The sequence below is a fragment of the Geotrypetes seraphini genome, chromosome 13 (genome assembly GCF_902459505.1).
Source record: "Geotrypetes seraphini chromosome 13, aGeoSer1.1, whole genome shotgun sequence".
Taxonomy (NCBI): Eukaryota; Metazoa; Chordata; class Amphibia; order Gymnophiona; family Dermophiidae; genus Geotrypetes; species Geotrypetes seraphini.
The window spans coordinates 26,265,880-26,291,921 of NC_047096.1; the positions used below are offsets into that span (position 1 = coordinate 26,265,880).

Consider the following 26,042-nt stretch of genomic DNA (forward strand, 5'->3'; position numbering starts at 1 on the left):
CTCACTTGACATTCTTACACAATATTATTATACATGTTTTAATTCCCCCCCACCCACCTCCCATCCCTTCCCATATCACTAAAATAATCTATCCAAACATATACATACTTAGACATCCCTCTTCCATAATACAATTAATCATACTTTAACCTATCCCTCCCCCCACCCTTTCTTCCTCAAACTCTTTTTTCATTTTATTATATGCATTAATGCACAACAAATATATCTCATCATATTACATATATCCCCTAATATTTCATAACAACATATTTCCAATAATTTTACCCCCTTTCCTTTTCTATTCATACATATATACCATGTTTCTTATATCCATTAATCAGTTGAAATATACCGCTATTTAATTGGATTATCCTATTCCCCCCACCCCCATTTAAGTCTGATTTAGGAACTAGGAGTCTGTTTTGTCTGACCACTTGTTGGTGACTGACCTCTGCTGCTGTTTGAACTACATTTTGTGTGTCTGGAATCGAATAAGGTGTCCTCCTAGTGTTTCCTTAGAAAACATGGGAGTCCTTCCTGGCATTGCATGCAGGGAAGCTGTATTCAGATAGCACCCTTTGGCCCACTAGTATGCCAACTGGATATGCATGTGATTACAAGTCCAGCTTTTGACTTAGGAGTTTTAAACATTTTAAAGCAGCCAAGAGCTCCTGTATCTGCTGTGAACAGTTTCAAGGGGCACATATTGATTTCCTTTCACTGCTTGTCTTTGGACATTGCTTTGGGATGAACTTTGTTTGCTGTTCAGAGGTAATTTATCTGTGACAAATGCTATCTCACTGGGTTCTTGAAATCTTACTCAGCAAGATGCTTCGGGATGATGAGCTGTTTCCTCTGTGGCATAGATTCCAGCTTATGGCACTGAATCAGCATTATTAATTAGAATCTTAAACTACCCATTTATTACTTGTCTGTGTTCATCTTACTCCTAGGCTGCCTCTTTTTGTGCTTAATACAGTTAATTTTCTTAAATTGTTGCTCTTTTTGGTTTAGATGTGTCATCTTATTCTAGGTAGACTCTAGTTTTTAGCTTTTCCTGTAGTAAGTCCACTTGTTTACATGTGTCTATATCAGGGGTGGGCAAACTTTTTGACTCATGGGCCACAATGGGTTCTTAAATTTGACAGAGGGGCCGGACCAAGAGCATCTTTCTATCCCTCCCATCCCCCTGTGCAGCAGAACCCTTGCCCAGCTTCAATCCTTTCCTCCCTCCCTCCCATCCCTTGAGCACCCGCCCCCGCTGTGCAGCCGAACCCCCGCTGACCTTCCATCTGAACCCCGCCGACCGCAAGCCCTACATACCCCCCTCCAGAGCAGCGTCGGGCCAGCAGCTCTCAAAATAGGCTGCTTCACAGCCTTCTCTCGTCGGGGAATTCCCTCTGCCACATCACTGATGATGTCATCAGTAATGCAGCACACAGAAGGCCATGGTGAGAGAAGGCCATGAAGCAGCCTGAGTGCTGCCAGCCTGATGTTGCTCTGGAGGGGGAGGTATGTAGGGCTCATGGGGTTCGGATGGTCGGCGGGCCGGATTAAAAAACTAAGCAGGCCGGATATGGTCCGCAGGCCATAGTTTGCCCACCCCTGGTCTATATGGTATCTCCAAGGAATTTTGGAGATACCAAATTACCTTTGTGGTGGTGAGAATGGGAGGATGCATTAAGTACAATGGGTATCTTAATAATTATATAAAAGCAGGGTCACTGAACAAGCTGGAGTGTAGGGAGTAAGTTTACAAGTAGATTTTGGTGGAGTATGAATGTGGTGACATAATCTTTTGAGATCTGATATACAGTACAGAGCTGTGTCCTTGGAAAACATGTTTATATTTCTTACCTGTTTCCTTAAGAATCCTGTTATGTTTTGTTTTTGCAAGAGTCCGTTAACACAGGGGTATGTATGGACAGAGGCACCCCAGGACAGGCAATGGAGATGCCTGATCACAACGGAGTCAGCTATTCTCCCAGGGCATCCTCTGGTGACCATCCTCGGACAAGGACGCTGCAGCGTCACCACACTATCCAGACCAGCGATGATGCCTATGTATGTCTCTTCCCCCCATGTTGAAACAGAAACCACAACTAGGGTCCATCAGTGTGACTTGCATAAGTATTGGGAGGCTGAGTTTATTTTGGTGTATTAAACCCTTGGTTGGCGTGTTGATTGTATGAATGTAGTTAAATGGGTCTCACGCAGTGCTCTACAGTTTTGACTTAGAGGGCAGGAAGCTTTTGCATGAGGAAGTGTAAAGCCATCAAAACCTCACAGGGCCATTTAAAATGAATCATGCTACCTCTCACATGCCGTTCTGCACACACTCGGGGTTCTGTAATGTGCTCCACTTAATTTTGATCAAAATGTTTAATAACATTTAATGAATGTTATTGCACAGTCTAGATTGGTAAGCAACAGCATTGTTTTAAGTTACTGTTTTTACCGAGTATGGCTTAGTTTATAAAATATCCAGCCAAGTTAAAGAAAAATCTTCCCAGTGGAAAACAAGTCCAGTAATTCTGTTATAAGTGAATGCTTGTTTTTTTTTCTCTCTCGCTTCAGGTTCAGCTGGATAATCTAGCTGGAATGAGTTTAATGGCTGGTAAAGCTCTAAGCTCAGCTCGGATGTCAGATGCAGTTCTCAGCCAGTCCTCACTCATGGCAAGTCAGCAGCTGCATGATGGAGAAGAAGAGGGTAAGGATCTGTTCAGTGCCATCTAGTCTCCTGCTAGAGGTATTGCCCTCTGTAGAGTTGAACCACAGCTCCTGCTAGTTCAGTACAAAGTCTCCCGAGTTAGAACTCTAAAGTCCTGATGCAAAAGTCTTCAGTTCATTCATTCATTCATTTAGCTATTTATTTATTTAATTTGTTTTCTATCCCATCCTCCCCAAAGTGGAATCCTTTCATTTACTTGCTGGGCATTTTTGTCATTATAAGGCTCAGAGCCAATGGCAGCTTCCATCAGTCTTAAGTACTTTAATTTAATGTCGAGTTTATATATCGCTAAATCATCACACTAGCTTTGAAAAAGTTACAAGAAAACAAATAAAAACTAGACATATACAATGGCCAAAAATCTAATCAGGTACTTTGGGATATAGGTTGGAAGAATGGAGGGAGTGAAGAAAAGAGATGCTGAGATGGGGAGGGAATAGAAAGGGAGAATTATTGGGCATGGGTGTCTGAGTGAGAGGGAAAGAGAGATGGTGCACATGGGAAAATAAAGAAAGAGGAGAATTATTGAGCATAGGCAGGAAGAGAGAATTATTGGACATGGTAGTGGGAGAGGTGTAAGGTACAGATGCATGAGGAAGAGAGAGATGAAAGGAAGAAATGTTGGATGTGGTGGTGGAAAGGGAACAGAGGGACGGATGAAGAACAAAAAAGTGTAAACCTATCTTTTCTTTCTATTTAAACTACAGTACTTTATTTTGAGGACTGTTTCTTTAATGTTTAATGTTTTTTATAGACTGTGTACTTATAGACTGTGTACTGTACAGTAGTGTTTCTCAACACGCAGTACGGCCACCGCGAAGAATATTCCCTGCCTGTTCATCAAAGCCACGCTGCTGCTGCCAAGGATCCCTCCTCGCTGCCTGCTGAAACCACTGCCAAGGATCCCTGCCCGCCCCCCGAAGCCGACTCACAGGGCTTCCCTCCGATGTCAGAGCTGACGTCAGAGGAAAGCCTTTCGGGTCAGCCGGAGGAAGGTTACCAGTTACCTCCTTGCGGCACTTGCTTCTGCATTCAGCGGCTTGTTGGGGGACGCGCAGCCGGCAGCAGTTCACATGCTGAACTAGCTGACCTGGAAACCTTCTCTCCGATGTCAGAGCTGACATCAGAGGGAAGGCTTTTGGGTCAACCACGTGCAGCGTGTGAACGCTGCCTACGTGTCCCCCAACAAGCCATTGAAGGCAGATGGGGCGAGTATGGCTCTAACAAGTAAGGGGACACAACCTTTCTGGGATAAAGGGGGGGAAGGAGCGCGTTGGAGCATTGGAGGGGCTGATTCTGGGACAACAGCTGGAAGGCAGGGAGGGGGCACAAACTCAATTCAGAAGGAAGGGAGGTGGCATGAACATGGGACATGAGGGAGGAAGGGGCATTAACTTGTGACATAGAAGAGAGGGAATAGAAAGGGAGAATTGTTGGACATGAATGTGTAGTGAAAGGGAAAGAGATGGTGGAAAAGGAAGAAAGAAAAATTGGGCATAGAGAGAGGTAGAGATGCATGGGGAAGAGAAGGATGAAAGGGAGAAATGTATATGATTGTGGAGAGGGAACAGAGGGACAGATTGAAGGAGATGCAAGGGGGAGGAATATTGGACATAGTGATGGAGGGAGAGATGTGGCATGGTGCTGGAGAGGGGTGATAGAAGGAGAAATAGGCATGGTGAAAATTGCTGTACATAATCCAGGGGATGAGAGAGGGAGAAATGTTGGACTCATGGAGGGACAGAGAGAGAGATGTTGGTTGGGGAAGGGAATGAGGTCCAGAGGAGAGGAAGCGTGCAGGATGCAGAAAGAAAAAAAATATTTAGGAAGAGCAGAGACTCATGAAATCCCCAGCCAACAAAGGTAGGAAAAATGATTTCATGTGTCCATTTTGAGAATTTATATCTGCTGTCTATATTTTGCACAATATTTTTCTGTTTTTCTATAGTTATTACTGAGATGACATTGCAAATTTTAAAGTCATCTGCCTTGGCTTCTTTGAAAAAAAGCCCGAATATAAATTATGATTAACATTTTCTCTGCATACTTTGTACTTTTTGGCTTTTTTAATTTTGTGGTTACCATTTTGTATTAATAAGGTTATATTGTGTGTATATGCAAAATGGATGGAAGAAATTGCATTACAATTACTACTATTATTATGGGGGTGGGGCCAGGGGCGGGTCTGGGGCGGAGCTTGGGCAGGGGTACTCGGTTGATATTTGTTAGACTTAGGGGGTACTTGGCTTGAAGAAGTTAAGAAAAACTGCTGTACAGAATGGAATTCGTTCTTAACCCGGGAACTGCCTATATTGAAAAGTCTCTTCCCCCAGTTCACATGGTTCTGGCTGTGCCTCTGAAACAACAGTTCTGGGTTCTTTTAGTGCTGTCTTGATTTGAGCTACGTGTTATTCAGACTCCCACACTACTCTTGTATTACTGTGAAAACAATGAAGGAGTTTGGCCCTACAAGATTCAGACATGAGAGTCGCATGATGTTGGAAGAAAACAAAACAGCTGTTCCAGAGGCAGTGTTGGCAGCAAGTCTCCATAGATGATAATACAAGACTAACCAACTAGAAAGAGCTGGCTTGGAGGAGCAAGGGACAAAATGGTAGCAGCTTGCTGATAGAAGAAGCAGTGCTGTTGCAAGAATGCTCTTCCCCACCCAAATAATTTGTAGGTCCCTAGCCCATTGACTCCCCACCTAAATTGCAGGGTTGGCTATGCTACTGCTGCACTCACTATCCTCTTGTTAATCATTTCCTATGGCCTCTCCCACATGACTACAACCATTCCTAGCATCTCCCCTTTTGTCCCTTGCTTCACCCTTAAAACTGAGTATCCCCTTTCTCTCCCTCCACCCTCTTAAAGCCTGATCTCTCCCATCCTTCCCTCTGCCCTTCTCCTTTCTGCTTTCCCTGAGTCCATCTCTCCCCAACCTTATTCTCCCTCTCCTTCTGCCCCCTTCCCCAAGTCTGACATCTTTCCATCTTCCTCCTACTCTCATTGTCCATCTCTCCCTCTCCCTTGAATGTGACTTCATCCCCTTCCCTCCCCCATGAATTTGACATCTCCCCCTCCCTACTTTCTATTACCCCACCCCCATCTGAGATCTCTCCCTCCCTCCCTCCCTTCCTTGTAGCCTCCTTTCCAGCAGCAATTTCCACACGCTGTCCTGCTGCCAGCATCAGTCTCTCCTCTACTGTGGCCCACCTCTCTGACTTAACATCCTGTTTCCTCAGAGGCAGGCTGCAGTAGAGAGAAGAGGCTGATGCCGGCAACAGGGCAGCATATGGAAATTGCCGCTCCTGCATTTTAAAAAATGAATATGAAAGGTAGACTTGGGGAAGGAGGTTTATTTTTTTTTTAATATTCTTTATTCATTTTCAAATCTTTCAACAAGTGTACAATATTCAATCAATTAATTTGTACAAAATCACTTGACATTCTTAACATTATTATTATTAAATGCATATAAAAGAGACCCCACCCACACCCAACCCATTCATCAGGAACAAACCCATTAAAATACAAAACATACCACCCCAATCCCACACTAAAAATATTCTTATGTAATAAAAAGGTGTCCAAGGTGTCTAATCATTAGAATATTGGAAGGAGTTTGATGAAGGAAGGGGGAGGTGCCAGATTGCGGCCTTGGGTGGAAGGGAAAGGAGAGTTATCCAAGGACAAGCCAGCCTACCTGCTTACAAGATGCCGCTCTATCAAAAGTGCCACCTGAGGCCCCTGCCTCAGTTGGCCTCATGAAAGTGCCACCCCTGCCATAGAGAATGCAGGGTAAGACATTTCAGTCAGCCATGGGATTTGGAAAAGGAAGCTCTGCAAGGACTTTCCCTCTCTGAATCAATTGTAGATCTGTAGGTAAAACAAATCCACAGCTCTGCAATTTTTGTAAGCTTTAAGAATTGTCTTTCCAATCTGTTCTAAGCTGTGTTTTATTATTTAATATTTATCATTTGTACTACCATATTTATGTATTTTATTTGTTGGACACCGCTGTGTTCAAGAGTTCCTGTAAAATCATAAGCAATAGAATCAAATTACAATTCTATCTTTGCTTTCTGTCTTACAGACTACGAAGAAAACCCAGATGGCCAGGAACATGCCGACCTAGATGATGGCAGCCAGCATTTAAACAACTCTTGTTACCCATCTACATGTATTACAGACATTCTGCTGAGTTACAAGCATCCGGATTTACCCTTTGGCATGGAGCAGGCTGGAGTGTAGGACGTAAGTACACAAATGTCTTTTGGCATCCCCCAAATTTGTGCTGTAAAAGAACCACCCACAGCACCTGGTGTAGGGTGCAGGGGCTCTCTCAACCTTTGCTTATGAGTAACTTGTATGATGTTGATGGTAATTTTATGACAAGAAGCCTTCTTAGAAATTGTTCCAGGCTTCCTGTTATAAAATTACCCTCAGGGAAAATGCTTGAGTACCTGAATAAATTCATGCATCCGGTCTGAGCTCCCCTAGGAGGACGGTATAGAAAAATAAATAAATAAAAGTAGAGCAGACAAAAGAGCGGTGACAACCAAAAGTGGGACACAGATATAGGAATTCCACAACAACCAATCTGATTGAATAAGATGGTTGTCATGGAATCCCTTTATCGTCAATCAGCTTCACGTGGCGTTGAATAATGTGGTTGTCATGGAATTCTTGGATCAGTGTCTCTCTTGGTTGTCACCACTTCTTTGACTGTTCTTTGATCAAAATGAACCCTTCACAGTCTGTTTTGCATGCAGGAAAGTTTTTGTAAAAGTGCAGGAGCACGTACGAAAGGAAAGCTCATAGAAAGGGTATACCTACTTTTATAGGTATTCCAGGGGCATAGTTTGGATGGGATGGAGATGGAACAGTGATGTAGAGCAGTGTTCTTCAACCACCGGTCCATGGACCAGTGCCGGTCCACAGAAATTTCCTGCCGGTCCACAGGGCCAGCACGTGCATCAGGCCCAAAACAGTGTTCTTCAACCGCCGGTCCACGGTGCGATCGATGCGGCGTTATCTTCGAGCCAGCTCCCTCTTCCTCACTGATTCAGTGCACAAAGCCACGGGCAGCGGCTCCTACGGGCATCCTACGCCCGAACCGGAAGCCTCCTCTCTGACGATGCAACGTCAGAGGGAAGGCTTCCAGATGAGGCACGGGTCGTGCAAAGTGCAATTAGTACTATTATGGGGGCGGGTCTGGGGTGGAGATTGGGTAGAGATGGCCGGGATCTGGCCCACGACTTAGCCCAGTGTTCTTCAACCGCCAGTCCACGGACCAATGCCGGTCCACCGAATAATTCTTTTATTTCTGCCGGTCCATAGGTGTAAAAAGGTTGGAAAACACTGATGTAGAGTACATGCTTACATTTACACCCTTTTCAAAGCTAGTGTAAATTTGTGCTACAGCAGTTGTGTGCTGCTGGGAACCCATTTAATAAATGAAAACTATAGCCCTGGATATGCCTCATGAGGTTCTATAAAAACTCTTTCCTGCATGTAAAACAGGCTTTATAAAATCACCCCCATAATGTGCCCAAAAGTGATCTCATCCCATTTGCATGCCTAAGTTTGTCCCCTATCTTCAGCCAAATTTAGGAGTCTTAAGTTTTCAGCTGAAAATCCATCTGATTTTAGGACCTATAAGTTGGTTCCTTACGTTTAGACCTACTATTCATCTGTCCAGACGTAGAAGCCTAATTTAAGTGTGTGTTTGGTTGGAATCTAGCCAGTTAACTTACTTTTAATATAGGCTGGAATAAGAACAAATGAAGTGAATGCATCGTGCAGAAAGACAAAGACCCTAACCTTTTCCCCTCTCCTAAAAGCACCAATGAAAATCTGGACAAACAGCCTTGGCACTGTCTGGGTAGTGTTTCCACTTACCCATTAGTCAGTAGTGTGGCTGGGATTCAGTAGGCCCTGGGTGGTAGAACTGAGATGGTCCCCACCCACTCCAGCACTTCCCCTTTGCAATCAGCTTACCCCCCCCCCCCACCGGGTCCTCCACAGATACAGCATCAGAGACGGTGCTAAAGGCTACCTCTCTGCTTCGAGGGACCTTTCCTCTGCCACATCCCGCCTACACAAAGTTGTACCGGTGTAACGAGATGCAGCAGAGGATAGATCCCACTGGCCAGAGAGGCAGCCTTTAGCGCTGTCTCTGATGTTGTTGCTGTGGAGTACCCAGCGGAGGGGTAAGTAGCAGGGCGGTGCCAAATCTCAACATGTGGAAGGGAGGGTTCAGCTACATTCTGCTGGTCTCTCTCAATGCCATTAGTGACAATATTCAGTTCACTAACAGGGTAACTGCCTGAATTGTGACCTGGGTTGGCCACTGTTGGAAACAGGATACTGGGCTTGATGGACCTTTGGTCTGTCCCTATATGGAAATTCTTGTGCTCTTAATAAGTTAGGATGACAAAGAGGCTGACCAATTTTAGTCAAGTAGTTATCCAGCTATTGGTTTGAATATTGCCAGTACCTGAATAAGTTCTGGCAGCCAAGTTAGGCCCAGATATTCAGCGCTGGCAAATATTCAGGTATATAAAAACCCACAGTGGTTGGTATTTAAATGCTGTGGCTGAATTTTGGTGCTGTTTTGGGGCAGCGGTGGTAGCATCTGGTTAACCCTTCGATGGGCCCTAGCAAACACTAGGCCTCTACTGCCTTTCCCTATCGCACCCCTAACTTGTATCTTCCTTTTTTTTCCCTCCCCTCCCCTCGCCAGATCTTTTTTTCTCTTGTCTTCTGTCCCCTTCTTCCCTCCCAGTCTAGCTTTGTTTTTCATTAAGTAGCTCTTTTGTCCTGAGTGGGCAAAGGGAGAAACAGCACAGAAAATATTAAAATACATATTGATAGAGATATTTGCCAGCCCAGAGCAACAGCTACCTATCTTACTTCCAATGCAATAGTTCTGGCATTTGCTACCTCGTTTCTGGGTAAGTTATGTGTGCACTTGATGATGTCATGTTGTACTGACAGTGATGGCCCAACACAGCAATGTGACTTCATCTATGTGCGTATTGAGCTGTTAGCATCACTACAATGTGATGTCATCAAGTGCCCCTCCTCCTCTTTGGCAGTCCCTGCATTTTTTTCCCCCTCCTCTGCCTGTTCTGGGGTGTTTTCCTCTCTCTCTCTCTTCTCCTAGGCAAGCCTTTAAACTTGTCTTTATGACCAGCAGAGGCAGCACTAAATAAATGTGGCATCCAGCCAATCTAGGGTTGTTCCTCTGACATTTCCTTCCTCCTCTAATGCAACTTGGAGCAGATTACAGCAGAGAGAACCTATGGCCACAAAGGCAGGGAGAGATAGACACACCAGAACCACACAGGGTGGGAGGAGACATCGGGGAAAGCACTTGCACTTGGGAGAAAAAGAGATGGGGAGGTATGTGAAGTGCAGAATGGGACTGAGGTGTGTCACACACCTGACATGTGACTTGTGCTGTCTGTTATCTCATCCACGGTCACTGGGGCACACAGCTCTCAGAGGCAGAAAATGTCTGTTTTAAAAACAGGTCTGGATTAGGGCATTGCACTAGGTCCGCTGAACATTTTGGACCCTAGGAATGTGCCTAGTATGCCTGTGTTTTAATCTGGTCCTCTTGGAGAAGAGGGTTGATTGCTGATAGGGTTTTGAGAAGGGGGGCCTGTAAAGTTTAATATTTTCAGAAGGGATCTGTAGATAACGGTGACTGTGGTTCAGGTGTACCAAGGAATATTTGTTCCTTTTGGGTAGTGCTTTAACAGGACACTGCCATTTTAAAGATTATGCAGCTGAGTGTTGAATCAGAGATGGGGCTGCCTGAATGATGCAGATGCCCTTTCACCCTTTGATTGAAGCAGGGAATAAAAATCAAAGCAGTGCATTATATGAGGTGAACACCTCTTCCCCTCCCCCACACCCCGCCAGCACAGGCAGAACTTTATGTGGCTTAGGTCTGATCCTTTCCACAAGCATAAACCTCAGATAGTCTCGGTACTTACTTTGCAAGTTTTGTTTGTGTGGGTTATAACATTTGTGCTCAGTAACAGAGGCTGTGATTTCTCTCCTTTTGGACAAACAACAGAAATTGTGCTTGGATAATATTATAAACAAGCTGAGACCACATTCTGAATGAAATGCTAGATTTAAACCCACTTTTTCTCTTTCTCTTTCAGGTTCTCTGTACAGCTATGAAATGAAAAGATTCCATTTATAAGCCGACAGTATCTAGCAGCAGCACGCCAAATTCCCCTGGTATTTCTCACCCAGGCCACCTCCTTGCAGAATACATCTGTCTTGTCATTTTTATTTTTATAATTATTATTTTTTTATTTTTGCCATCTTTGCGTGTCTTGTAAAATGTTCTCAAGAAACTCCAAAAGTTCTCAAAGGAAATCACAGACTTGATATACATATGAATATATATAATATTTTTTTCTTTTTTTTTTTTTAAATACAACACCAAATGATCCTTGAATTGTGGAGTCTAGCAACCCTTTTTCCTCCTCTCCCTAGCATTGCCTCATCCCAAAAAGGAGAGATTATTTTTTTTTAATATATATATATATATATATATATATATATATATATATATATATATATATATATATATATATATATATAGTTAGAGTAGATGCTTCTCTCTTTTTCTGTTCAGCAGGAGGTGGCAATTAGGACTGGAAGTGGTGAGCAGAGAGGAGGGAACCCCTCCCTATAGTCTGAGCAATAAGCAGGGACTCTGAAAACTTAACAATAAGATTTCCACACCAGATTTTGTTGAGGGGGAGGGGTGGGTGATCCCTTTATGGCAAACAGACATTCAGCAGCTCAGATGGGACACATGGAAGGACAGGGCAGTGGAGATTCATACATAGCGCACACAATAAATTACTGTTCTTCCCATAAGAAGGCCTTCAGTTTTTTTCCAAGCTTACCCGTTTGTGAGAGAAATTCTTGTTCTCTTTCAATTAAAACAGTAAAGAAGGATTTTAAATTGAAATCCCCTTAAAAATAATAGAAATGAAACGAATCCTTTCTCCAACGTGCAAAGAAGACTGCTTCATGGTTTGCATCGACCGTCCTGCTTACCTGTGCTAGGACTCCTCTCGCCTCATTCTTGGTGATTTTCATTCTTCTAATGTCAGTGTGCAAAGCTGGGATTTTTCTGTACATGTGTGTATATATAGTTACATATATATGCACAGAACCACCCCCCCCCCTCCCTCTTCCCTTCTAACCAACAAAAACAATCTGTACTTTTGCAGTTGAAGACCGGAAAAGGTTGTTTCTTGTTAGTTTGACTTGTTTTTCTTCCTAATCATGTAAAGAATTGTTTTAGTAAATGGTGGTGGTTGTGGATTTTATTAATGTTTTTCTTATTATTGTTGTTTAATAAAATACAAACTAAAATTTGTGTTTTGAGAGAAAAAGAACTCAAACTGTTTTCAGCTCAGTTGTTAACTTGCACTTTCCTTTGTTCCAGAAGTATTTTAATTTGTCTTTTTAAATGCCCTGATAATCGTGAACTGGTATTGCTCGTGTACCTAGTGAGGCACGTCTCTTCTTTCGCACATTGCTTAGAGCTTTCCTTATGATGATTTCAAAAGCCTTTTCTGTTATGTTCGTGATCAGCCATGAACCAAAGCCTTCATCAGTAATGGGGGATACACCTAAATATAGTGTATTGTGTGTGGGTATGTATATATATATATATATATATATATATATATATATATATATATATACAGTACACACACATACATATACAGTAAACTATACATAAAAAGGTGTTTGCTTTTCCTACAAAAGCAAGAGGATTCATATCTTTTCTTCAAGAAAGAAACTGAGGTATCGACAGCATGTTCCAGCATCCTCCATTAAAGAATCACCTGACAGTGGCTCCTCCGTTCTAGTCCCTCTTTCCCTCTCCTCCTGCAATTGGATCACAGCAGAGACAGACACGGAATTATCCAAGCCCCAGTGGATGTGCACCCACTATCCCAAACCCTTTCTCTGGAAAAGTGGCAGCAGTTCCAGCTGATGTTGCATAGCAACTTTTCTACAACAATGTGGGATGTTGCAAGAGAAACTGAAGACCTCCTCTGCCAGCCTACCCTCACCTTAACCCCATGACTGTGCCATATTTCAGCAGCTGATGGGCAGGAAGGTACTGATTATAACCATGAACTCACTTTGTGTATGTATAGGAGTACACACTTGACACAACATAACTTTATGTTTACCTGGCACTGTATGTCTAGGAGGGCTCTGTGCTCTTCTTTAAGATAAGTTAAACAAACAAACAAAAAAGCAATCAGTGAATTTTGGCCGTGCCATCTCCGGTCTCTCACTTTTTATCATTGCTTTGTATTGTAGCAATCAATACACACAGTATATGTGGAATGTATATTAATATACTTTGCTATTATTTCTGTTTTTTGGAAATGTCTAAAGTATTTTTTCTTTATGTTGGACTAGAAAAAAAATACAAAACAGAAAAAATACTGTTTCAGTGATCATTAGTCTATTATTATTATTATTATTATTAATTTTTTGTGGGTCACTTACAACTAATAAATTAGTTGGAAAGTGAGATCATGATAAATAAAATTGTGTTGATTAACCTGCACTGGTCTTTGCTTTACATCATTGCTGTATACTATACGGATGGATATTAACCTTGAACTGTAGGCCATATCTCATGGAGACCACACCCTTGAGTGGTTTTGTGTTGGGAATGTTCTACAATTTGTGACCTGCCTGCTGAAGAAGCAGACACCAGTGAAAATCTTCCCTTCTTTGGGTTCCTGTTGTTTCTTGGGTTCTTAGTGAAATTGCTGACCCTCCTTCATTCTGTGGTTACTCAAGTGCACTGATTTCTGTTTTCTTGGAAAACCAAGAGAGATTTCCAGGAGCACTAGCTGGAAGTTGAGCTGATTGGCAGTCAGTGCTCCCCCTCCCTCCATACACAGGATTGGGCTGTTTTGATCCTTGAACTCCAAGTGCCACATGGTCAGAATTTTGAAGTGTTTTGTCATTCTGCAACTTTTCCTTATCTGTGGTGGTAAAAGATCACAGAGTGCTGGTATAAAAAGCAGCCCAGACTGAACAGAGATCACAGACGCCTTCCCTCAGGAGCTGTACACACACTGGTAAGAGGCACATCGAAACCACACTCACCTAATTGTCATATGTGCTAATTATTTGTATTTTATAATGCAGACACTATGTTGCATAAAAGTAACATTATTTGCAGGTGCTTAGGGAGGAGGTATTTCCTGGCTGATACACCTTCGTGAAAGGGAACTTTTTAAAGAATAAATTTTAAAATATTCACTGTTGGGGATATTTATTGGCAGAATTGTATTAGGAGGAGCAAGATTTAACTTAAGCCCTGCATAATGGGATCTCTGTAATAATAGGCAGTGTGGGAGTTTCAGCTTAGTCCTTGGACTCATCCTTACAGCTCAGCACTTTTGCTGGGAGATTTCAGGTTTGTTCTGGAGACCAGTCGCAGCGAGTGTCATAAGAGTGTCAAAACTTAGTGGGTGGTTTGTTAGTGTGTACCATCTGGGGGGGGGATTTCTTAGGGTGCATTACTGAATCTGAGGCTGGATTGTAAGGTGATGCGTGTGTCTCTTCTCCACTTTAAATCTCTACCTGGGAAACAGCAGGGCAGATCGTTTTTTTGTGGACTTCAGAAATTTATAAGACATGATGGAGCTGCTTCTTGTGACAGTCTCGCTAATCTATACATGCCAGGGTTTTTTTTTGTAAGAAGAGGGTCTAAATTCAAACTTATGTCCAAAATGTAAGAGGTGAAAATCCAGCCTCGAAATAGAAATGGATGCAGTATCTCATTTTTGGACTTAAAACAGTGAATGCCACCAAGAATCTTGGTGACCTGAAAAAATGTAGAAACCCACGCTTATACCACTTGCTGTCGAACACTTTGCAAGGTTTACTAAATATTGTCTTTTTTTCCAGGTTGTAGGCATGAATCTATTTGCTGCTATTTTCACCCTGCTGTTCCTCACAGGTAACTGTGCTTCACTCTACCAGATTTATATTCTAAATATTATGTCTACCACCTTTTTGTGCTGAAATATTCTACATTGCCCCAAAAAACTTTTATCTGTAATATTCTGTCTGAATTCCAAAGAAAAAGAGGGCATAATGTTAGACCTTACTCTCATATCCCCTTTCGGTTACCTCTTCGGTATGTTTAAGGTATATTCATAAGGGAGGTGTTCTCTGCCTTTATCACTTTTATTGCCCTTCTCTGAACCGAAGTTGAAAAGAATGAGAATTTTGAATCCATACAGAAACACGGTGATATTTGCAGATTTGTTTTCTACTTTCCAAATATTTCCTAACACTTTCGTTTCTCTCTTTGCCGCTGCTGCACGCTGAGCTGAAGATTTCTCCAAGGTCTTTTCCTAAGTGGTAATTCATAATACAGAGCCTATATTTTACACATGCAGTTAGGATTATTTTCCCATTTGTTCACGTTAAATTTCATCTGCTAATTAGATGCCCAGTTTGCTTTTCTTCATTTCCTGCTTGTGTTTAACTTCTTTGAATAATTTTGTGTTATCTTGTCACCCCAGTCATTGTTTCCTTATCCAGATCATAAATGAATAAGTTAAATAACACTAGTCCCAGTGCAAATACATGGGGCATGTTTCTGTTTGCCTTCCTCCACTAGGGAAAACCAACCCCAGGAACTGGGACTCCAATGCTCTACTCTACAGAATATTTTTCTCCTTTTTGTGCAGGGACTCAGGCTCGCTACCTGTGGATGAATGAAGAGCCCCAACCTCCAAATTATTTCAGTACTTACATAGACAAAGTACAAAGAAGTATGAAGGATTTATGGGCTGAATTTGAGGCCTCTGAGTTTGGCAAACAGCATGAGTAAGTTCTAATGCATAAGAGAAGCCATCTAGATAAGTCTTTATGTAGAGGACATGCCTCCATTTATCATTGTCTATTTTGAAATAAAATATGAAAGGAAACATGATGAGTAAAGAAAAAGGAAAACCAAAGTTTCAAAAAAGAGAAGAATATGGGAGGAGAAGCCTTGGAAGTAATGCAGAGAAAGAGTATCAGAAAGGGACTGTTGGTGATTATAGGAAGAATGAAAGCATGAATACCAAAAGAACAATTTTCTCTAATCCTTTTAACTGTGTTTTGTCTGTTCCTAAGCTTGAAGATTTCTGAGAAGTTTGATCATTTCAGCAGCAATGTTGCAAACCTGAGGGAAGCAATTCAGCCATATGTGATGAATATCAGAGAACAGATAGAAAAGGAGGTGATAGGGGATCTGAGTGATTTGAAGAAGATCCAACCTGTGCTGGAACAGTTCCACCAACGCTGGAGGGACCAGGTCATAGCATACCAGGAGAAAGTGGCTTCCCTGCGCCAAGACCTGCAACAACAAGCCAAAGATAACTTTGAAACCTTCAGCGAGAAGGTACGGCCTTTGACTGAGGACTTACGTGACCAGCTACGTGCTGAAGTTGTTTCTTTCCGGGCAAATGTGGCACCATTTGCAAGTGATATACATCAGACGAGTATGGACAAACTAAAAGAGATGCGAGAGAAATTTGAGCCCTTTTTCAAGGAATACCGCCATCTCGTCAAAAAAATCCAGAAGCAGCTGAGTCCAATGTTCCAGAAAATTAAGGATGTTGTAACCTCTTATTGTGAGGAGATCAGATCCACATTGTTTAAGGAATCAAAACTGAACTCTGAAGATTAAAGACTGGCTAGATACCTTTTTGTAATGACTTTTCCTGATTCCTAGTTTTCCCCCATCATCAGCTTTCTTCACAGTAAATAGTATTTAGCCTCTGCAATGCGTCTTCATTGATAGCTTTCTAATTCTTTGGAATACCTGCCCATGTGGTAAATGGTGCTCCCATATTAAGTAAAGGAGGTGCAGGGAGAATGTATCCCACCTTCCCTCAAATTTTTTGTATATGAGTAATAACTCCGGCGGCCCCCCTTCTTCCCTTTCCCCTGTGTATTGTAATCGCTTCAGATACTCTGCTTTAGTGTAATTTATACACGGTCCTGGGAATATCCTTTTCCTTTACTCCTTACCCCTAGAAGAGCCAAACACAGATAGATCTCTTCACTCCATTCTCCCTGCTGCTTTCATAGGCACTTCTCCATAGTTCAATGTCTGTATTCTGTCTGACCCATTGTTCTGCTTAATAAAAGATAAAATATTGACCTGCCATGTTTTTAAATGATTGTCTGATCAGTTTACATCTAGGTTGACAGAGGCTGGGTGGATGAATGGCAGGGAGCACTGCCAGCTCTCAGTATCAAGTAGAGAATGACATGGGGAAAAAATTTGTCCCCGTCCCCGCAGCATCCATACAAGCCTCAGTACTGCAATATTTATCTTATTCCTTCCTTATAAATCAAAGTTCTAGCTGCTGAACTCTAGAGAAAGAGATGTTCAGCTGGCAGGGCTTTGTTTATCAATTTTTATCAACACAACTAATATAATACTTTATCCTAAAGCAAAATAAAAAAAAGGAAATAAATAAATAGAATTTTTTTTTCTACCTTTGTTGTCTAGTTTCTGCTTTCCTCAACTTCTCATTCAATTCCTTCCATCCACTGTCTGTCCTCTCTCTGCATCTTCCATTTGTTCTGTTACTGTGCCTCTCCACCCCCCACCCCCCAATTGACACCCATCTTCTTCCCTCCGCTCCCCCCATAGTCTGGCATCTCTGTCTTCTTTCCTTCCAGCGTCTTCTCCACACTCTCTGTTCCCCATTTCCCTTCAGCATCTTCTCCCCACTCTGTCTTCCCCATTTCCCTACAGCATCTTCTCCCCACTCTGTCTTCCCCATTTCCCTTCAGAATCTTCTCCCCACTCTGTCTTCTCCATTTCCCTTCAGCATCTTCTCCCCATTCTGTCTTCCCCATTTCCCTTCAGCGTCTTCTGCCCACTCTGTCTTCCCCATTTCCCTTCAGCGTCTTCTGCCCACTCTGTCTTCCCCATTTTCCTTCAGCGTCTTCTGCCCACTCTGCTTTCCCCATTTTTTCCCTTCAGCGTTTTCTCCCCACTCTGCCTTCCCCATTTTTTTCCTTCCTGCATCTTCTCCCCACCACCACCATCCTTCCCTCTCGCCACCTCATCGCCCTTCAGCACCCCTCGCACAGCGCGAGAATCTACCTCCCTCCCCCTTACCTTCATGGTGCGTTAGTAAAGTAGCTTGCTCAAGCCTGCAGAGCCTGCCTGCAGTCGCATGTGTGTGGGCGGAAGCTTTTCCTCTGAAGTTGCTTCAGAGGAGAAGCTTCTGCCCCCACACACATGACTGCAGGCAGGCTCGGCCGGCTTGAGCAAGTTACTTTACTAATGTGCCGCGAAGGTAAGGGGAGGGAGGGAGGGAGGGGGGCCTTGCGCGATTGGTGACCACGCACGTTCCCTCTCTTAATTGCGGGGACAAGCCATTCACCACTCCATGGGACGGTGGATGGCCTTGTCCCTGTGCCCGCAGTGAGCACTTCCCCCCCACACCGTTTCGGCGGGTTCCATGCGGCATGGGTAACAGCCACCGTATCATTCTCTAGTATCAAGTAAACGTCTTCACTGTATCCTGGAAGGATAATTGGAAGTGCTAAATTTAACCCAAATCAGTGGCATTATCAGACCTATCATTTTGAGTGGGCTCACAGTTAAGTTGGGTGGGCCTTCCCTTTTGTCTTATATCTTTCTCCCTGTCCTCTGCCCCTGGATCCGGCATTTGCCTACCTGTGGCCCAGGAACTTCCTCCCCTTCCCGATGTACCTCAGCTCTTTCATGGGTGGTGGCAGCAATGCACATCTACCTGTGCCAACCTCACAGACTTCTGCTGTATGCTGCCAGAAAGAAACATGAAGTGACATCAACAATGGTGGGACACGGCAGAGGGAAACCTGCAGGGCCGGTGCAGGCAGTGGTGATAAGGTTCAGAAAGAGGGGGGAGTTGCTGGGCTATGGGCGAGAAGGGGCAAATATCAGGTCCAGATGTGGAAGAGAGGATCAAGGCAGCCTGTCAGGGTGAGCTTGCGCCAAGAATTGGGTGAGCTTGTGCCCACCCAGACCCACCCATAGCTACACTGAAAAGTTAGCTTCTGTGCTACTCAGTGTCTACTGTATTACAGCCTTTGCAGAAAGTGACCTGGTATTTTGTGGACTGTACAGAACAGAAGGGAGCTAATGTCAGAATTTTAGCTTGTTTGCTGGCAAAGTCCCCTTGTTCAGCAAACTGTGAAGCCGTGATCTTTTCTGACTGCAGAAATACAGTGACTAAATGGACCTAGCTGTTCTTACTTCATGGAAACACCACATATACACAACTCACATATTTATACTTACTTGGCTTGTGAAATACAAAAAGAGCCCACAATAGAAACAAGCAATAAATGTTAAGGTAAAACTCTTATTTCCATCTTCTAGGGTTTCATTTTGAGTAGTTTTTTTATTCAAAGGTAGAAAAGATCTTGTGCTTTGTAGGGTTGGGTACAGACTAGAGACAGAAAGGGGCATGGATACAGTTTGTGCTCTGGTAACAGTCCAATGCAGGCTGAGCAGTGAGGAAGGGAGGATTGACCCATATTGCAGCTCCCTGGATCTTCATATTTGTCTTTCAGTCTCAATGACAACATTAAACTAGTCCTTAGAATAGTGATTCTTAACCTTTTCTGAGTCACAGACCCCTTTAAGAATCTGATGAAAGCTATGGACCCCCTTCCCCAGAAATATGCACATAAACGCAACTTTGCATGCAATGAATATAATGGACTTTATTTATCACAATTTGATTGTCTCATACATATATGACACACAAAGTATTAAACTTTAAAATAAACAATCTAAGAAAGGCACTCCTTTTTTATGTAAAAGGTAATGGTCACTCATTGTAATTATGAAATACAATCCTCTTGTGCAAATTAAAACAGATCTACTACTACATCTACTCTCGCGTTATCTGTGAGAAAAATCAACAATACCGGGCTGTATAATAAATATAAATGTTAATTTTTATCTGACCCTCACAGACCTGAAACCCATCCATGGACCTCAGGTTAAGACCCCCCCCCCCTCCCTAGATTAAAAAGACAGGGATTGGAGAACTGGTGTGAGTTTGAGAAGCAGTACCTGGAAAACTTTTTCAGTGTGGTCCGAGCTGGAGATATGATTTTTGACCAATTTAATCATTGCTATTGCAGATGTGACTAGTATATACTGTAATATGGATTTTTGTTCCAAGATAAACTTGTTCATCTGTTTTATTTGTAAGCCCTCTCCCTCAAAATATAGAAGGACTCCTGAACTTTAGGAAAGCAATAAAACTTACCTCTTCATCTAACCCTTTGCCTATTGCTATATGCGTAGCAATGAAAAAAGAAATGTATATTGGAACTATGCCCTATGTATAGATCTAATCTAAGGCTTGGCTTTATATACATAGATATCAATCCAAGAAAGCTCGGCTTGGTTTACAATAGTTAACTTAACAAATAAAAACCATAAAGAATAAGACTAAGTTTCGGAAGATTAATTTTCAAAGTGTTTAGCAAATAAAGTAGTTTTTAAAGATTTACGAAAAAATTGAAATGAGCCAGAACTCCTTAAAAGAAATGGAAGATCATTCCAAAGCTAAGAGAACTTAAAAATCAAAGATTGACTAAAAATCTTGACTCCTTTAATCCTTTTTTTGGAAGGAAGAGATAATTTAAATTGTTGAGTACCTCTTGCAAAGGAGAATCTGTAAACGTTCCAAGATAAAGGAAGGAGAGGAGTAAAGATACCATATAGGATTTTAAAGACAACACAAGCACATTTGAATTGAACTCTAAAATAAACCGGGAGCCAATGGAGACTCAGGAGCAACGGAGTCACTTGATCAAATTTATGTTTCCCAAAGATCAATTTCGCAGCAGTATTTTGAATCAGTTGCAATCTATAAAGACAAGTTTTGGTGATACTGAGGTAGATGACATTGCAATAATCGAGACGAGATAATATAATAGACTGAACTATATGGAAAAATGTCGGTGATGAAAGAGATGTCTAACCTTCCTCAATAAACGCAGGTTAAAGAAACATTTCTTGACCACAGAGTTAATTTAAGATCAAGTTAAGATGAACCTATTGTTTTGTAAATACAACAATTGTAATCTGTCTTGACTGTATTCTACATATGTTAACCTGTAACCCATTCTGAGCTTGTTGAGGAGAACGGGATAGAAAATGAATTCAATAAATATAAAAAATAAAGCCTAGTCTTGATTAAATGAAAGCAAAGATGTACAGCCTCATCACTGGAGCACCAAAACTAAAGGAAAATTAGATGGCATCATATTTTTTTCAAATTTGTGCTGCTGGCAGACTGTTGCACAGACTTCTCATTTTGTTCTCTGCCTTCCTTCTTAGTTTTTCATTATTACTTACAGTACTTAGGTTCAAAATGATGTATAGGGAAAGCTTGCGCTGCTTGTGTTTGTTTCTGTGAGGTGTTCGCTGTAGTGCCTTTTCTGTGGATAAATGGGGGAACCAGATTGTCACCACGACTACTCTTTAGAAAACTTATAATCAGAAAGAGCAGCTATCTCTGGAACTTTCCCAGCTGTGACATCAGAGATTTGCTATAGGGCTCATTAAAAAAGAAAAATGTCCAAAATGTGGCAGATGGGTGTTTTTCTTGCCAAACCCTTCCAATTTGCTATTTTCAAAACGTATTTTCAATCCATCTAAATATCAAGGGGGTATTTTAGAGGCTTGGTGTGGGTGGGACTAGGGTGAGCTTATGATTTGGGTGCTTACTGCCATAATTAAACATTTAAGAATACATCTAGGGCACAATTTAACTTCTGGGGCTAGACCCTGTTTTAACAAAGAAGGGCCTAAAATGTGTCCAAACTGACCAGGTGACCACTGGAGTGATGTAAGCATGGCCCTCCACACTCCTCCAGTGGTCACTGACCCCATTCCTCCCCCCCCCCCAAAGGTGTAAATAAAACAGTGCAAACCTGCCTGTATGACACCTTCATATATGGCCAATCCTAGTAGAGCACCAAGCAGATTGGTGGGCAGTGTAGTGAACCATAGAGATGGGATGTCAGACCTATACTCCACTCTAACCACTAAACATATGGTGGAATTAGTGAACCCCCTTTCTAATCCCATTGTACCCACATGTAGGTGTTACCTGCAGGCATAAGGGATATTAGTGTGGTACAAATTGGGTATAGTAGGTTTTGGAGGGCTCACCATACAAGCATGTGGAATATCTTGTATCTGTTTTACCACTTAAGAACATAAGCTTTGCCATACTGGTACAGACCAAAGGTCCATCAAGCCCAATATCCTGTTTCCAACAGTGGCCAATCCAGATCACAAGTGCCTGGCAATATATTCAGTCTATCCTAGAAAAAAAAAGTACTGGATTTTCCCAAGTCCATCTTTATAATGGTTTATGGACTTTTAGGAAATTATCCAAATGTTTTTTTTTAAATCCTGCTAAGTTAACTGCTTTTACCATATTCTTTTACCATATTTGTAATTACAAATCAAGTGAAGAAATATTTTCTCTGATTTGTTCTAAATTTACTACTTAGTTGCTCCACCATGTGCTCCGTAGTAGAGAATGACACGGTGACAAAATTCATCACCATTCCCGTCCCCGCAGATAACTGCGGGAAACCATCTTCATGTCATTCTTTAAGGAGAGAGGGAAGAATCAGAGTTTGAATGGCCACAACCACTGACCCGCAAGCTTTGCTTTGAAGAATGCTGGCGTAGAAGGTTTGAGATTGAAATAGACACTAGAAAATGACATGGGATTATTTCCTGCGGTTATCCACGGGGACGAGAACGGTGATGAATTTTGTCAAAGTGTCATTCTCTACTCCCTAGTCCTTATATTTTTCAAAAGAGTAAACAAGCAATTCATGTCTACATTTTCTACTCCACTCAGTATTTTGTATTCTGTATTATTCCTACACATGCACAATCCTTCCAATACATTTTGTCTTACACAATCAAAGAGATAATGGTTACTTCGGATGGGCAGACTAGATGGGCCATTTGGCCTTTATCTGCCATCATGTTTCTATATATTCAAGGTTTTGGAATGAACATAAAAACCCCTAATACAACAACAGCTAAACTAGGGGCTTTTATGGTGAAATTATACCCATAGGGGTTCATGGGAAGAACGAGCAGGCTCCTCTGCTTAAAGTGGAAATGTAGGTTAAGTCTAGTTCAATGTGTTTTTTGAAAATAACACACATGATATTGTTTTCCGAGTAGCCTAGTGCTTAGAGCAGTATCCCGCAAACTTTTCGACTGCTAGCACACTAAACCCAGTGCCCCGGCTGGAAGGCACCCGTGCATGCACGGATGTCGATGTGATGTCATCACGTCAACACCCACGCACGCACAGAGGCCCATTTAGTCACGGCCCTGAACCTGTTTCTTCGGTGGGGGATCCTGGAGGAGAGGAAGGGAGATGCGAGGAGGAGAGTCGATGCCAACTGACTGCCTACAAGACACGCCTCTCACCACAAGAGGCACGTCCTACAAGCAGTCAGCCAGCGCCTCTCCTCACTGGTGCTGCTGCAGCACACAGGTTGCGTTACACTGGTTTAGAGCACCAGGCTCACATCCAGGGAAGCCCAGATCAAATCCCGCTGCTGCTCCTTGTGATCTTGATCAAGTCATTAACCTCCATTGCCTCAAGTACCAAAACTAGATTGTGAATCTTCTAGGAACAGGGAAATACCTAGTGTACCTGAATGTAACTCACCTTGAGCTAAAAAAAATGTGAGCTAAATCCAATTAAATATGCATTTTATGAGTGTTGTTTTTTAAAGTGATATGATATTATCTTTTGAACTGGGAAAGGGTGAAAAATAAACTGAGCTGAAACTAGCATTTGGGATGAAAAGTTCTTAAGAGCTTCAGTTCTCTTCCCAGATTATTTCTTAGACCCTTTGGGGCTCATAATTAAAAATTAGAAATGTCCAAAAACAGTCATAAGTGGGCACTTAGACATCCAAGTGCCGATTTTTGAAGCCAACTTTCTGGATGTCTAGTGTGACGTTTTGCTCGCTGTGCATCCAGAGATCTAGGGGGCTTTTGGGGAGGTGTGGTGGGCGGGTTAGACTTGGATGCCTTGTGATGATAATTGAACCTTTCCCAGAACGTCCTTGAGCAAACTTAGACATTTTGGGTTAGACCTGTTTTAGAAGCATCTTAGTGCCACAAAGGTACTCAAATTTACCGGATGACCACTGGAGGGATTAAGTAATGCCCCCCCCAATCCTCCAGTGGTCATTAACCCCCTCCCACCCCACAAAGATCTGACTGAAACTCATGGGAGTAACGCTTTGGAATAAGTTGACTGAACTGATTTTCAGAAATTTAAGAATCTAATCTAATCTAGTCTTCGATTTATATACCGGGTCATCTCCCAGTGGAGCTCGACTCTGTTTACAAGTAATTAAAGACCAGCAAAAAAAAAAAAAACCCCAAACAAGAGCATAAGAGAAAATAAGTGTTATAGAGCAATCAATTTGTTGAATCTTTATGTAAACTGTTCAAGTATTGTGTAAATAATAAAGTTTTTAGTATTGCTACGCTGTCAAGTGCCGTAAAATATGGCTGATATGAAGGAACTGCTGTTATTGTTTGTATCATGTGCTGTATATTTCTTATATGATTGTTTTCTTTGTAAAACCCCCTAGTTATAGGCGGTTAAGAAATCTTTTAAATAAATAAATACATACATACTTGTCTCTAGAACAGCAGCACTTGGTATGGGAAAACCTAGTAGAACATCACACAGGTGTCTTAAGTAGCATGGTGGGTGGGCTAGTGAACCATAGAGAGGAGGAGCCAGGCCCATAAGCCACTTTAACCTATACATTTATGGCGGAGAGTGTGAGGTCACCAAAACCCTACTCTACTACCATATAGGTGCCACCTGCAGCCATAAGGGCTATTGGGGTGGTAGACAGATGGGTATAGTAGGTTTGGGGGGCTCACCATAAGTGATAAGGGGGTTATGATGAGATGTGTATCTGGCACCCTTTTTGTGAAGTTCACATCAGTGCCCTCTAAGATGTCCCACTGCTCTGTTGGGATGTCTATGTAGCCAGTCCATTACAATACTGGCCCCTCCCATGTCCAAATGGTCTGGGTTTGGATGTTTCTGTGGTTGAAAATGGGGTATAAAGTTAGGTATCCTAAGGCTAGATATCCTTTGGATGTCCTGTCGGTCAAGACATCCAAGTAGATGATTTAAAAAAAAAATATTTGGACGTCTAGCAGTTTACCTTTTGAAAATTTGAGCCTCTGAATTTGGACATCTGGAAAACGTCAAAATCAGACTTAGAAGTCCTTTTCAAAAATGGTCCTCTATTCAACTTCTGGAAGTCAATATGGGGACAGATTAACCTCATACTGGAATCAACAATCCCTTTGACATATAAGGCAATTATATGTGGAACACTGCTGCATATTAAGCCTCTCATGAATTGCTGAAATGCAGGCTTTTCCTAATTATGGCAGGAATAGCTATGCAAATGAGAACCCACAATTGGAAAAATTGTGACCGTCTCAACTATCCTTTTGGTGGGCCAGTTTATCTTTAGGTTACAAATATGAAAAGATGAATGCTGATATGTTGGGGCATAGCAATTTTTTTAATTTGGTTTGGGGCCCATTGACATCTTATGTTTTTGGTTTATTTCTTGACTAAATTGTTGGAGGGGAGGGATATTTTTCTTCTGCATTGTTATTGATGAAATTTAAGTGCTTATGTTCGTTATTAATGTCTGTATAATTTCTGGCACTTTGTATTAGTTTTAAAAATTAATAAAGATTTTTTTTTAAAAAAGGTCCTCTATGCCTTTAGAAAATGAGTCAATCATTCCTGCTGAGGTTTCCTAATTCTGTAAATATTTTCTCATTCTGTTGACCATTGCCCCTGGATGCCGCTCAAAGGGCTTTCCACCCACAGTCCCGGTTCATTTCCCAGAACATTCCGTTCCCCAGAGAACTCTGGCAGCTGCTGATCAAAATATGGGATTTACTGTAGTTCAGAGACAAACCCCAACCACCAGCAATGCAGACTTATACCAAATCTTCCGTTCTGCATGTTTAAAGTCAGATTGGCCAGGATCTTAGGGTTGGCTTTCCTGATACTGGGTCTGGCTAATGGTTCCAAACATTGACTCAATTTTGGTATCTCTCTGCTATCTAGACTTCTGAACAAAACCATTGCAACCG

The 26,042-nt window shown here is 42.1% G+C and overlaps 2 protein-coding genes across 5 annotated transcripts in view; both read left to right on the plus strand.

Moving 5' to 3' along the window:
• Positions 1–11,273, plus strand: part of SIK3 (SIK family kinase 3) — a 312,583-nt gene extending 301,310 nt beyond the window's left edge. For all 4 annotated transcript variants that reach the window (XM_033917543.1, XM_033917544.1, XM_033917545.1 and 1 more), the window contains 4 exons: positions 1,898–2,064; positions 2,578–2,710; positions 6,828–6,988; positions 10,915–11,273. In XM_033917543.1, the coding sequence (XP_033773434.1) occupies positions 1,898–2,064; positions 2,578–2,710; positions 6,828–6,985 (458 nt within the window). In that variant the 3' untranslated portion in view covers positions 6,986–6,988; positions 10,915–11,273. The remainder of the gene's footprint in view (positions 1–1,897; positions 2,065–2,577; positions 2,711–6,827; positions 6,989–10,914) is intronic.
• Positions 11,274–13,782: 2,509 nt separating this feature from the next.
• Positions 13,783–16,983, plus strand: APOA1 (apolipoprotein A1). The gene is made up of 4 exons (XM_033917547.1): positions 13,783–13,890; positions 14,726–14,777; positions 15,517–15,655; positions 15,947–16,983. Exons 2-4 carry the CDS (start codon positions 14,735–14,737, stop codon positions 16,500–16,502), a joined length of 738 nt encoding a protein of 245 aa, XP_033773438.1. The 5' UTR covers positions 13,783–13,890; positions 14,726–14,734; the 3' UTR covers positions 16,503–16,983.
• Positions 16,984–26,042: the final 9,059 nt, after the last annotated feature.